Below are 13492 nucleotides of genomic sequence, written 5' to 3' on the forward strand. Positions count from 1 at the left end.
CTTCCTTTTAGAAAATTAATCAACCCCAATCTTCTCTCCCCTTTAATTCCGTCACTCTTTCCACCACCCATGTGGTGAGAAATGAGTGGGAACGAGCTTTATAGGGTAATAATAATAAGTGACAAGGAATTTTATATAAAATTATATACTCCTATTATTATATTATTATTATTATTATTAACTATATATGCATGTATTGTGAATAATGAAAACACCCATCAAAATTGTTGCCTTACACACCAAATATATATATAATTAAAAAGACAAATATATGTTGTATTATAGATAATGTTTATTTGGGTATTTTAATTTGTTTACATTAATTTGTTGTATAAACATCATTAATCCTTTGTGTGTGTAAATATTACTACTGCATCGTTTTGGTGACATTTTACACATAAAAATTATACAAAGACCAATGTTAATTATTTTGGTTAACTTTGTCAGTAATAACATTTCAGACCCATGTGGCTCGGTTGTCTGTTCTTGGCACAAAATGGCGAGTGTCAGGTTAATAAGTGAAAGAGAGACCCAGTTTACAGTAAAGAGCTAGCCACATGTTCCTCCATCAAAGGACAAGAAGCTGAAGAAAGTTACTTTAGAGTCGATAGTAATGGAATCCAACTATAAAATTAGGAAGGTGCATGGTGGCTAGCTAGCTCCTTATGATTCACACAGTGGGTTAATTAGTGGGGTCAAAACCTAATTATTTTATGGCTTATTAATTAATAAACACAGAAGAAGAAGAAGAAGAAGAAGAAGAAGAAGAAGAAGAAGAAGAAGAATAGCGTTGGAAATTTTTAGGTTTTAAATTCAATTTTTGCTATGTATACTTTTTTTAAGAATATTTTTCAACTTATTATTAGATTACTTTACCTTGTACTTTAATAAATTCATTCAATTTTATTGTAACTAAGGCTGGGAAAAAATAAAACACTCTTCAGACATGTAATTAAGGCTGGGGAAAAAGCCATGAATTATGAACTGCAATGCTTGCTTCTCTGTAGAAGAAAAGAGAAACATTTGCTCAATTACGTTACGTGTGTATCCAACAGAACAGAACCCTCCCTAGCAAATTAAAAGTCTCCTTTCTGACTGTATTCTTACTGCTGATCGATCATAAAGACTGATCCCTTCAGGCAAATTTTTCTTTTCTTTTCTTTTCTTGCATCTTTGGTAAGAAAATTAATTAAAGAAAAGGAAAAAGAAATAAAGATTGTTGATGATTCAGTATTTCAAGAATTTTGAAAAGTTTGCGTGAAAATATGCTTGTGTTTGGTGACGAGGCCCAAAGGTTATCACTTTCCATCCAAGTCAGTATCGTCAACATCGATTTCATTAAGTGCCTGGAAAATAAGCTTCGGAGTGACACAATTACAAAGTAAGATACAGAATTTAATTTTATAAATAAAAAATAATATTAAAATAATCAGGTATAATAGGATTGTATTTAGTAAATTACACTTGGCACTCCTTCGCATTTTTGGAAATTACATTTACGTACGGCAATCTCCATTTTCTTAAGTAGATGTTATAAAATACGTGTAAATTATAATATTATTCTGCTGCTTATATAAGGTAAATTTAATAAAACTTTCAATCATAGGAATCTATAAAACTGGAAAGTGAATCGTTTATTTATTTATACCCAAATTGAGAGGTATTTTATCAATTTATTTTAGTTTCAAATTATTACAGTACATCTCTTATTTTTTTAATTCTCGTTAAGTAAATAAATAGAAGGTCTAATGTGATTTTAATTGTATGTTTTGCATAAATAATTAAATATTATTCTGCATGAAATTACCCCAAAAATCTAAAATTAAAAATACGTATAAAAAGTAAACATATACACGGAAGCTGCCCAGTGGCCCCACGTAGTACAGATTCCGCAAGCGCGTGGATCTTCAAACCGACAAAAGATAAGGTTGCCCCGAACCAAGAGAGTTTACTGAATCTCTCTCTCTCCCCCCGGATTTATCCTTTTCCTTATTAATGTATTGGCAATGCTTTCAACATCCCACGAGCCCAAGCACTTCTTCTCCTATCCTCATCTCTCTCCTCCTCTCTCTGCAACTCCCACTCCTCGACCCAACCCACTTCGCCTTCTTCTTCTTCTTCTTCTTCTTCTTCTTCTTCAATTCTTTCTCCCCAGAACATAATTAATTATGGCTCTCGAGACCTGGCTGATCAAGGTCAAATCAGCCATATCCAACGGCTTCGATTCGAAGGTCGCCAAGAAATCCAACAGCGGAGTCTTGGCCTTCGAGATCGCCGGCCTCATGTCGAAGCTGCTCCATCTCTGGAAATCTCTGTCGGATAAGAACATAATTCGCCTCAGGAATGAAGCCATATCAGTGGAAGGCGTCCGCAAGATCGTATCCAACGACGACACCTTCCTCCTCGGCCTCGCCTGCGCCGAATTGGTCGAGAATCTCCGCCTCGTCGCCAACTCTGTTTCCCGAATCAGCAGCCGCTGCCACGACCACAATCTCCGGTCGTTCGACCGGTTCTTCGCCGAGTTCGCCGACGCCGGCCGGGACCCCAACAACTGGGTCCTGAGCTTTAAGGAAATGGAGGCCAAGAACAAGAAGATGGATCGGTTCGTCACTGCAACTGCGACTCTTCACAGAGAGATGGACGAGCTCTCGATAATGGAGAACGGCTTAAGAAAAGCTTTACAGGTTATAGTTACAGTACAGAACTTTTATATATATATATATATATATAATACAAGATAATGCGTTTCTATAGTTTCTTTATTCATGTTTTTTCATATTTCTTAACGCAGTGTAAAGAAAACGAAGTACCGATCAAGCAGCAGAAGATCATCGATCTGCAGCAGAAGATTCTGTGGCAAAGACAAGAAATTAAGTATCTAAAAGGGCGATCCTTATGGAACCGAAGCTTTGATACAACTGTTTCGTTGCTGGCAAGATCCATTTTTACTGTTCTAGCAAGGATCAAGCTTGTTTTCGGGATCGGAAATCATGGGAAGTTTCCAGCTTCGTTGCCCCGCAGCCTCTCGGCTTCAGCCGCCGTCTACCCATCCGATCCAAACCCGAATTCCTGCGATTTCGTATCAGGGCCGTTGACGACGAACAAAGATTCGGGCCACGGGTTCTTCGAGTCCAACTCGAAGATGCTCAAGCCGCCGCCGAGCACGCTGGGGGCGGCGGCTCTGGCTCTCCACTACGCGAACTTGATAATCGTGATGGAGAAGATGATGAGATCGCCGCAGCTGGTCGGCTGCGATGCGAGAGACGATCTTTACTCGATGCTGCCGCGTAGCATACGATCATCTCTCCGGGGGAGGTTGAAAGGAGTAGGGTTTTCAGCAACCGATCCGGCACTCGCCGGCGAGTGGAGAGAGGCTCTCGGGAAGATTCTCCGGTGGCTGTCGCCTTTGGCTCATAATATGATAAAGTGGCAAAGTGAACGGAGCTTTGAGCAGCAGAATTTGATGCCAAAAACCAATGTTCTTCTCCTTCAAACCTTATTTTTTGCCAACAAAGAGAAGACTGAAGCCGCCATTACTGAGTTGCTTGTTGGGTTGAATTACATTTGTCGGTTCGAGAGGGAGATGAATGCCAAGGCCTTGTTAGAATGCACCTTCTTGAATATGACGGCGGCTTCGAGCAGCTAGCTAGCTAGGAATTACGACTGTTTTTGTTTAATATTCTGCTTAATTTTAACTCTTTTTTTTTTTTTTTTTTTTTGGAATATTTTCCATTTTGAGATCGACGTGGTTTTGATCTTCTAGATTGAACTCATCGATCGGCTTCAGATCTGTGAGGGTTTGTTTTGCTTCTAAACCCGAATCCACATAATGTAATATATAGTCCTGTAAATGATATGGTTGCCTTATGAATTGTTCAAATTAAACAATCCATGCCCATGAGCTGCTTCCAATTACAATAAATAGTTAGTTACATTATGATTTATGATCATGTGAACATATTCTTTTCCGGATCTTGTAGGTATTATTATTATTATATGCATGCATGGTATCAATAGATCTAGATTCAGTAGGTGTACTAGTTATTAGCTAGCTAGGATGGTTGGAACTAACTTAATTATATATGTTAGTAATTACCATTACTCAAAGCTGATTATTGTTGATTGACCTAACCTAACCTAACCTAACCATTTTGATTAATCTGTAGCATACTTGTGTGACATTGACAGATATTTTATCCAGGCCAAAAAAGTAGGATTATGTTAGTAATTACCATTAGCTATTTAAATATATTTTTTTTAATTTTAAATTCTCTTGTAGCATGGCATCATCAATTAAAAAAATAATTAATTCTCAATATTGAGAACAAAAAGTTCATCAAGTTGACCTAACCATTTTGATTCATCATCCGTAAAATATTATTATTTGTATATCATTCTAAATTTCAAATGCTCTTTTTTAACAATTAACTCCTCAGACAAAAACTCAAACCTCTTCTTTAATTATTATTATTATTATTATTATTATTATTGATGAAAGTCAAATTACTACTTTTGAATATATATGCATTAAAGAAATTAACATAAAATATCTAGCTAGCTAAAAAATGCAGAGAAAACTACCTACTCTTGTCAACTCTCTCGTGAGTAAACCCAATTTCCATTTAGCAATAGCTATGAGGCTTTAAGTCTTGAGTTCTTCCCTTGTCAAGATAGTTCACTCTTGTTGACAATTACCGTCATCTATACAGAGACATAAATTGGATAGGAACAAGGCAAATAGGAACAGTTCAGAAAGTTTCTTTTAAAATTAATGATGTAGGCCATGGCCTGCGTTCTGCTGGGTGGCCCCACACAATTATCACCTGCAACCCTTACAAAGATGCATTTAATCTCTCTTACCTTCAGAAGTAGAAGATTGATCAGAAGCCATACATGGCCGCGCCATGCCCACTTTGATTGAAGCTTGGCCCCCACCTTCCGGAATTTTCTAACTTGCTTTTTCTACACTGTCTTCAGTCCCGGAGAGAGAGAGAGGGGGGTGGGCGGGGGGGTGTTGTCACAGAGAGAGTTTTGTTTTTTATTAGATAAATTAGACTCAATATTTCTAAAAATTCACATAAATAGAGAGAGTTCTCCATTTTTAAAAAATTATATAAAAGAACGTTATTTCATCCAAAATTCGCTATCCAAATAGAATTTTAGATAAAATAACATTGTTCTATATCAAATTACCCTTGCAGTTTTCCAAAATTATAAGAATTTTTTAATAATTTGTTAGTTTATGGAAGATTAACTTAATTTTTAAAATGTAAAAATACATGTTATAATTTAGTGACACTTTTAAAGGTTTGAACAAACAAACTGAAAAACTTAAAAAAAAAAAAAAAAAACGAGAAAAACTAAACTGACAGAAAATTAAGAAAAAAAACCCAAAAAAAAAAAAAAAACGAAAGACCAAACTGTTTTACTGGAACAGCTTCTTTTTTTTCTTCTGTTCTGCTAATTTGTTGGTCAAATACGATTATTTTTTATATAAAAATTAAATCAAATCTAAATAATTGAAATTGTCAAATTTAAAAATCGAACCAAATCAACAACTTAAACTGAACTGAATTGATAATTTTAATTGATTCGATTTGATTATTTTTATTTAACTAAAATATTACTCATTCCTAGTGTAAAGGGTAATTTATTTTTCTTATTTATATATTTTTGTTCTTTCTATTTTTCTGGGTGAGCTCCACCTCCTTTATGGAATGGGTTGGGCACTTGGCAGCTTAGTACTGAAAATGGACCAAAGTGAAAGTGACGATCACCAACTTACCCACAAATTCAAGCCATCGCTTTCCCAATGTTGTTGTCCCACCAACCCCTCGAAGTTGAACCCTTGTCCTTGTTCTCTTCTTGTTAACTTATCTATTTATGTTTTGATTTATATCAATACAAATTCAGGTAATATATGTTCAACGAGAACGATAATTTTTTATAATTTTACCGATGCTTCGAAATTCAAATTGAGGTTCAAACTGGAAATGGGCAGAGGGTTAAGAAAATGAAACTACAAATAGCAATCTTCACTATTGTAGAAATAAAAGGAAAAAAAATAATTCTTGATTACTCAATATGGATATTTCTATTGTTTTCTCTTGGCTTTGACGACACTATTAAAATAATTTATGAAAGACTGAAAACCCATCTCCAAACCAAACAGCCCCTAATTTTTTACTTCCAATCACAAAAGGCATCACCCAAAAAATTGAACCCAAATCTGGCTTGTTGGATTACAAGTCCAGTCTAATACATTGATTAGGGCCTGTTTAGAACACTGTCACCGATGAAATTTAAAACCATCCAGACGCCAATATTGTTTGATAAATCTATTTCCATTAATTGTTTGTCCTTCATATATTGATAAGAGTTTCTGTAAAGTTCATATATTATAAATTTTTTTCTTTTAATATTTGTAATCTTTATATATATATAAAAGTATGGTACTCTTGAAAAAAAAAAAATTTCTCCCAAAACTTGCATTAATGATTTGCAATTAATACTTATTACATTAATAATTTATCTTTTGTATTTTACATTAATAATTTAAATCTTTCAATTACTTTGAAATAATAAGTAGTAATAAATTTTTCTCCAAAAACTTGCATCAATAATTTACATTTAGTATTTATTGCATTAATAATTTATATTTTATAATTTGTATTAATAATTTAAATCTTTCAATTATTTTAAAATAATATGTACTAATTATTATAAAATTAATAATAAACTTTAAATACACGAGTTTTTCAATGCTAATCATAGGTTCTCCAATATATTATTATGTAAATATTAAATATTTAATTAATCCGTCAATCAATCAAAAGTAAATACTATTTATGAGTAATATGAATAAACACTTAAATTATTAATTAAGTCACCAAAAATTATTCATTTATATAAAATTTTATCTTTATATAATATAATATAAATATTGTATATTATATATAATATATAGTAGAATAGTATGCAAATATTTCTTCTCTCCAAAAATCTGTCAAACTATTTTTTACATCTAAAATTTGTATTAAACTTGCATGAATTTTTTAATGCTATTAATTAATCAAAAAAAATATTTTATATTAAATCTTCTCATCAATTAATCGTCAATCAATTAAAAATAAATATTATTTATGAGAAATATAAATAGACACTTAAAGTATTACTTAAGTCACAGAAAATTATCCATTAAATAAGATTTTATCTTTGTATAATATAATAATATATAATATATATTATATTAAAGTAAATAGTTTACAAATTTTTGTTCCCTCCAAAAATTTGCCAAACTATTTTTTACCTCTAAAATTTGTATTAAATTTGCATAAATTTTATAAGAAATATTAACAAACAACTTAAACTATTAATTAAATTATAAAAAATTGTACATTTATTTAAAACATTATCTTTATATCTTTATTCTATATATATTTATATAATATTAAAATATGATAGTCAAATAAGGTATTTTACCAGTGTCAATCAATAGTGAATTTTTTTTTTCAAAAACTTGTATTAAATTAAATGTAATAATTAATTAATTATTAATTATTTTAATAATTATATTATAATCTTGAAAATGTGATATCTTTAACAAATTCATAAAAAATTATTTAAGATTGTCAAATGCTAGGACTTTTCAATGCTAATTAATATTTAAAATATCACATTTTTAAAATTATGAAAAAAATCAAAATTCATATTTTTAAAATTTTATTATTAAAAAAATTAATTCTTACTCATATTTAAAAATTTTAATATAATAAATAAAAAATAACAAACGTCTTTGACGGATATATTAATTATTTTTGAATACATTAAATGATAGTATATTGAATTAAAAGTGTTATTCATTAATATATTAAATAACGAATAATTAATTAAACTTAAATTTTGATAACTGATTAAAGATTAAAAAAAAATCATAATCTTCAATTTTGTTAAAATTATTTAAAATAATAAATTTATTTTTTTATTTTTAAATTAAACTTTCCTGTGTATCGCACGGTTCATCACTAGTTATGTATAAAGAGACATTTTTTAAAAAGTTTAAAGAAATCAAGTCCAGAAAAGAGAAGACTGAAACAAATACAGATCATGAAAAAGAAAAAAAAATCAAACGACCTTGTCTATGTTCTCTCTTCAAACTTGACAGAAAAAACAGAAACAACAAAATCAAACTTGCAAAATCCAATTAGATTGGACTTGCATTGCCCGACAAGCATGAAACTACTAAATTTTTTGCCTTGGTTAGGTGAACCTAATCACCAAGATGAAATGGTGCAGTTAGCATCTAAGGTCAGACAGAAGAAACTGTTTCTAATCCACTTGACTACACCCTATATATGCACAATGCAAGTGAGATTATGTCTATGGAGTGCTAAATTTTACCGGGCAATGGCTGAGACTGTGACTGTAACCCCGGATCGTGGCAGCAGAAAGCAGCCCAGGCAACCAGTTTCTGTGCCATTTCTCTGGGAAGAAAAACCAGGAACGCCAAAAAAGGACTGGAAACCGAGCACTCGAACAGCTAATCCAGTTACTCCACCTCCAGTCAAGCTCGTCGCTTCAGTTCCCTTCGAGTGGGAAGAAAAGCCTGGGAAACCCTTTCCCTCCTTTTCCAAGCCCCAACCAGAATCGGAATTTCACCTCCCACAAGAAAAGCTCGATGCTATAGAATCTTATTTGGTACGCTCTCGAGACATTCATGATGATGATGACAACGACAACGACAACGGGCAAGGTAGCTTTGGCGATGACAACAGAAGCGTGGACAAAATTTACGGGATTAATCCTGAATCAGATCTTGAAGCATGTGGTTTTGAAACTGATCAATCCTTCTGCTCGGCTCAATCTCTGGAAGCCAATGGCCTTATATCAACTGTGGCTGTTTCTAGTGCTGTTCCAGCGTTGCAGTCTTCTTCGATGGAGAACGAAACTGAAAGTGCGCCTTCCTCGCCTGCTTCTGAAACCGACAGCAGTACAAGCAGCTATGCAACTGGAACAAGAAGCCTAGTTGGAACATCTTTTTTGGAGCACCTATTTCCCTTGTTATTACCCCATTCAAGCTTTCTTGACAAGCATGGAAGCTCAGAGAAAAGAACTCATACTCAAGTGGAAGTACTAAAGAAATACTTTGACGGGGAAAGCAATCGCAGTGTTGCAGTAAGAAGGCCATTTACACTTGGTGAGCTGATAATGATGAGCCGGAAGAGGAGTAACCAAAGAAAAGTTGTTCAAATGCAGATGCAGAACCTCTCCATGGTAATTCTTGAACTCTTCATAACTTGTGTTGATTAATACCGGCAACTATAAATGGTTTCTGTACCTGGAAACCAGAGGCAATGTCGAATGAACATAAGAGTCCTGTGAAAAGTAAAAATGAAAGCCTGTGTCTTACTCCCCTCCAGTTCATTTATACATCATAGAAACAACAATTACATGCAAGCACCAGTTGTTTGCACATGAAATTTGATAATACATCCATTTCTTGCCTGATTGTAAAGTGGCAGGAATCTATGAGGGAGACAGCAGTTGGATGCTGCACCTTCGGACTTAACAAGAAGATTGCAGAACTGCAGCAGAAGTGGAAGAGGCAGCTGCAACTGAAACTGATGTAGAAAAAACCCATGCCTGATGGCTTAAAATCACCCCACACCTAGTTGGCTTTTTCAACCATGACTTTGTGAACTGTTAAAACTTTTCATTTCTGCGCACAGCAATGTAACAACTTTATTAATTCCACAATCCGACTTCTCAACATCCGGAAGAACTTCATCAAATTGAATATTTATTTCAATGGAACGTTTGACTGTTCATCTGCTGCTACTCTAGCACCTATTTGTTATATGCTGTAGAACAATGCCATCTTCGATCAGAAAGATTAGTTAAGACCCAGAAATTTCACATTTTCAAGTGGGAGGTTTACAAGTATCAACAACCCTCCTAATCCGTTCCATAACTACAGGAATATCCTTCTCTGATAATGTAGCGAAACAACATCTGAACCACCCTGGTTCAATGCAGTGGCAAGCTGACCCAGGAGTTACATTGATCTTAGCTATATTTAAAAGTCTCTCCCACAACTCAAGCTCTCCTTTTTCATTGTAAGGTCGAACAAATCCACTCATATCAGCCCAGCAGCAAAAACCACCACTGCTCTTTGCACACTCAATCCCCAATTTTTTCAAACCTGCCACAAACAAATTGTACGTTGATTGTACCCTCTTTCTGTTGGTCTCAATGAATTCCTTCATGAACCGCAAATCAGAGAGCATTGAAATTAGTAGCCGCTGGGTTGGTGCTGAAATTGAAGAAAATCTAGTCAACCTCTTGGAAGCTGTCAAAACATGTTCGTTCAAGGAATAGATAACCCCAGCTCTAAAGCCCGGGAGACACAGGTCTTTGGACAGCCCATATATTATATGAACCCGGTTCTTGTCAACATCTTCAGAATCCAGAATTTCAGCCATGCTTACAAAGTCAACACTTCCAAAGGTGGACCCTGCAAATATTTCATCAGATATGATATGGATGTTCTTCTCTCTGGCAAAATCTAAGAGATTGTAGAGTGTTTCTCGAGTCAGAAGACTGCCAACAGGATTAGAAGGGTTTGAGATGAGAATTCCACGAACTTTTTGTCCCCGTTTTCTTGCCTGGTTGAAGGCTTGATCAAGAGCTGTTATACTTAAGGTGAAGTTGTCAGAGCTACGACAGTGAACAGGTATAAGTTCTACCCCTGTACGCCACCTTATATCCCTATCAAAACTGAAGATTGTTGAAAAGTCAGAAACTACTAAAAGTTGTTCTAAAATTAAAAGCATTTGTTTTCAGTTTCTAATAACTAAATTGGGAAGAGTAAACTTACCCAGGATAGTATGGTGCGGGAACAAGGAATGCATTCCCCTGGTCTGCCAAACAAAAGCAGAGTATCTCAATTGCAGGAGTGGCACCAGCTGTTAGTACTAATTGTGATGGGTTAAAAGACACTGCTCCTCCCATTATCTGGGACATGAAACCTGCCATTGCCTGCAAGATGGACCGAAAGTTGTTAAAAATGCAAAATGTAACTATTCCATGACCCACGAGCTGCTTGTTTAACACAGGCAAACTGCAACAGTAGTAACAAATAATAGGTTTGGTTTCAATTTTATTCTTTCGTTATAGAATTTAGGGAAGCACTTGCTGTCTACCATCCTGAACATTGAAACATCATAACCACAGAACAGTTGATGACTAGTTCTTTTTTCTTTTTTTTTTCTATTTCTTCTTTTTCATCCAACTAAACAAAAGAGAGTACTTCAATGCATTAATGTGGCATATCTTCTATACAACCTGTAAATTATCTTCAATATAGCACCTTTATTCCGATAGGCTTTTGGGTGGCAAAGAAGAGTATGCAAAATCAAATGATAAGAGAATTATTGTTCCAAACTCCATGCAGGCCTTAAGCATGCTCAAACATGCAGCAACGTCTAGATCCTCATATATGCAGTGTCATTATTTTTACTTCTAGGCTCAACATACTAATAAGCATAATAACTTATTATCAATTCTTGTCATCGTCATGAGTCCAGTAATTGTAACATTCTCTCATAGAACTTAAGAAAAGTATAGTTTGGTTCCTCCTAAAAATAGTATAACTGAGTGAGTTACTATTTTAAGAACTCTCACTTTCCAAGTTCTTGTGCACACACATGAAGCATGAGAAGGAGAGTTTCAGAGTAATGTAGTAGAAGAAATCCACAAAGGCCACCACAAACGCTGGTGAAGTTCACAAGACATTTGCTGTAAACATTTCATTCAGGGCTTCATATTAATGAGAAGAAATCTAGGTTGCTTGCACCCCAAAGACAACTATATAATATGTTCTTCCTTTCCAATAGGGGCTACAAAATTCAAAATTACCAATTATATGCCATGCGCACAAGTGTAAAACATCTTGAATCGGGATATCATCAACTAAACGTCTTATCTTTAGATTAGTTATTGCATTTGAAGAAGCAGAGTTGCATTAATGTCAAAAGGTTGCAATCCAGGGCAATTTACACCAGTAAATTCACAAAGCCAAGTCATGGAAACAAACGTTCAATAGATCATAATCAATCACATCTCACCACTTTCAATTCCCACAGTCCATCAGAAGGCTGGTAAGTAGCAATTCCACTAATCCCCAAATCATCACCACCTCCTCCGAGCATCGAAACATTCAAATTTTGCAAAAGCCAATGGTCAATCAAATCCAGAGAAAGCTACAGCCACCAAAACGCCAGAAAAACAGTTAAAAACAACAAAATAACCAATCCATACATCATCGACAAAACAAACGCATACCCTATTTTCCGCCAATCCGAGCTGAACGATGCCGTTAGGGTTCTTCAATTCGTCATAGGCATCTTCCCTAACCCTATCCAACCCAATGTAATACGGCGAATCGTTCGACTTGGCAATCGAACTTGCCCTAGACGAAACGTGAGCTCGCCCAACCGATGCGCTTCTCGCAAGATTCGAGCGCGATGCCGTTCGCAACAGCTCGCCGATGTCCGAGGGAGACTTTGGCGGCGAACGGTGTCGTTTGAGGTAGACTTGGAGGAAGTAGAATAGAGCACAAGGAATGAGCGAGCCCAATATAAGGCCGCCCCTTCCCTGAACCACGCCTTGTAATGGCACTATCAGCCTCATGGCCGTCCCTCCGCCGCCGGTGGAAACCTGGTTCCGGGCTTCGTCGTCAGCGTCCGTCGTCCGGCTTAACTGGAATCGGGATTGGGTCATAGGACTCACCGTGTGTGGCGGTCGTTAGCCGACGGCCGTGGAGCGGCTGTAGTTTCCTTGGTGGCTCCGGCTGTGGAAGTGAGACAAAGTGGTTGAGTTTTGAGTGTCTGTTTGTTTCTTCGTCCGGTTCGTGACGAGTATTTGGCTGTGTTCCGGAATTTTGAGGATTTGCTTTGCTTGGCTGGGAAGGGACGATGGCGATGCTGCCGTCCTGACCCGACGGTTTGACTTAATTGCCCCTACGCCAATGCATTATTAACTATTTTTGCCATTAAAGCTATCTCCAATAAAGCTATCTCCCACGGCGTTGCTATTTTTTGCCTCTCAAGCCAAGTATAACGTGTCAACTCCAAATTGATGTCTTCAACGGAACTAGCAGTGTCAAAAGGGCTGGGTGGCCCGCGGGCCGGGCTTTGGCCCGGCCCGTTACTGTTCATACGGGCCGGGGCCCCATTGGGGGCCGGGCTGGGCCAAAGATATTAGGCCCATGGCCCGGCCTGTGGCCCGTTGGGCCCTTATGGGTCGGGCCCATGAGACCTTTATAGGCCAGTAAGGCCCTTACTCATTTTTTTTTTTAATTTTGTTATTATTTAGTAATTATTGATATTGGATATTAAAAAATTTAATTTCACAATATATATAAATAATAACCATCAATTAATTTATTTAAAATTTTTAAGTTAAATTTTTTATATATTTAAATTATAAATAA

At 35.5% G+C, this 13492-nt stretch overlaps 3 protein-coding genes across 3 annotated transcripts; 2 read left to right on the top strand and 1 right to left on the bottom strand.

Moving 5' to 3' along the window:
- Positions 1–2006: 2006 nt before the first annotated feature.
- Positions 2007–3950, top strand: LOC127795269 (protein PSK SIMULATOR 1). Its single transcript, XM_052326848.1, has 2 exons — positions 2007–2684; positions 2792–3950. Exons 1-2 carry the CDS (start codon positions 2169–2171, stop codon positions 3644–3646), a joined length of 1371 nt encoding a protein of 456 aa, XP_052182808.1. The 5' UTR covers positions 2007–2168; the 3' UTR covers positions 3647–3950.
- Positions 3951–8089: 4139 nt separating this feature from the next.
- LOC127813339 (probable aminotransferase ACS12) lies at positions 8090–12958 on the bottom strand. The gene is made up of 4 exons (XM_052354274.1): positions 12343–12958; positions 12126–12260; positions 10877–11037; positions 8090–10776 (listed from the first exon to the last, which is right to left on the bottom strand). The coding sequence occupies exons 1-4, from the start codon at positions 12778–12780 to the stop codon at positions 9921–9923; spliced, it is 1590 nt and encodes a 529-aa protein (XP_052210234.1). The 5' UTR covers positions 12781–12958; the 3' UTR covers positions 8090–9920.
- On the top strand, positions 8233–9309 carry LOC127813346 (uncharacterized). The gene has a single exon (XM_052354285.1). It carries the CDS (start codon positions 8233–8235, stop codon positions 9307–9309), a length of 1077 nt encoding a protein of 358 aa, XP_052210245.1.
- Positions 12959–13492: the final 534 nt, after the last annotated feature.

The sequence above is a fragment of the Diospyros lotus genome, chromosome 1 (genome assembly GCF_014633365.1).
Source record: "Diospyros lotus cultivar Yz01 chromosome 1, ASM1463336v1, whole genome shotgun sequence".
Lineage (NCBI taxonomy): Eukaryota > Viridiplantae > Streptophyta > Magnoliopsida > Ericales > Ebenaceae > Diospyros > Diospyros lotus.

Bases quoted from the DNA above. Each gene is read 5' to 3' on its own strand.
- LOC127813339 (XM_052354274.1), bottom strand. From the start codon at position 12,780: ATGACCCAATCCCGATTCCAGTTAAGCCGGACGACGGACGCTGACGAC. The intron at 12,261-12,342 runs GTATGCGTTTGT...TGGTGGCTGTAG, and splicing joins TCGGATTGGCGGAAAATAGG to CTTTCTCTGGATTTGATTGA. The intron at 11,038-12,125 runs GTGAGATGTGAT...TCCATCTTGCAG, and splicing joins GACTGTGGGAATTGAAAGTG to GCAATGGCAGGTTTCATGTC.
- LOC127795269 (XM_052326848.1), top strand. From the start codon at position 2,169: ATGGCTCTCGAGACCTGGCTGATCAAGGTCAAATCAGCCATATCCAAC. The intron at 2,685-2,791 runs GTTATAGTTACA...TTCTTAACGCAG, and splicing joins GCTTAAGAAAAGCTTTACAG to TGTAAAGAAAACGAAGTACC.
- LOC127813346 (XM_052354285.1), top strand. From the start codon at position 8,233: ATGAAACTACTAAATTTTTTGCCTTGGTTAGGTGAACCTAATCACCAA.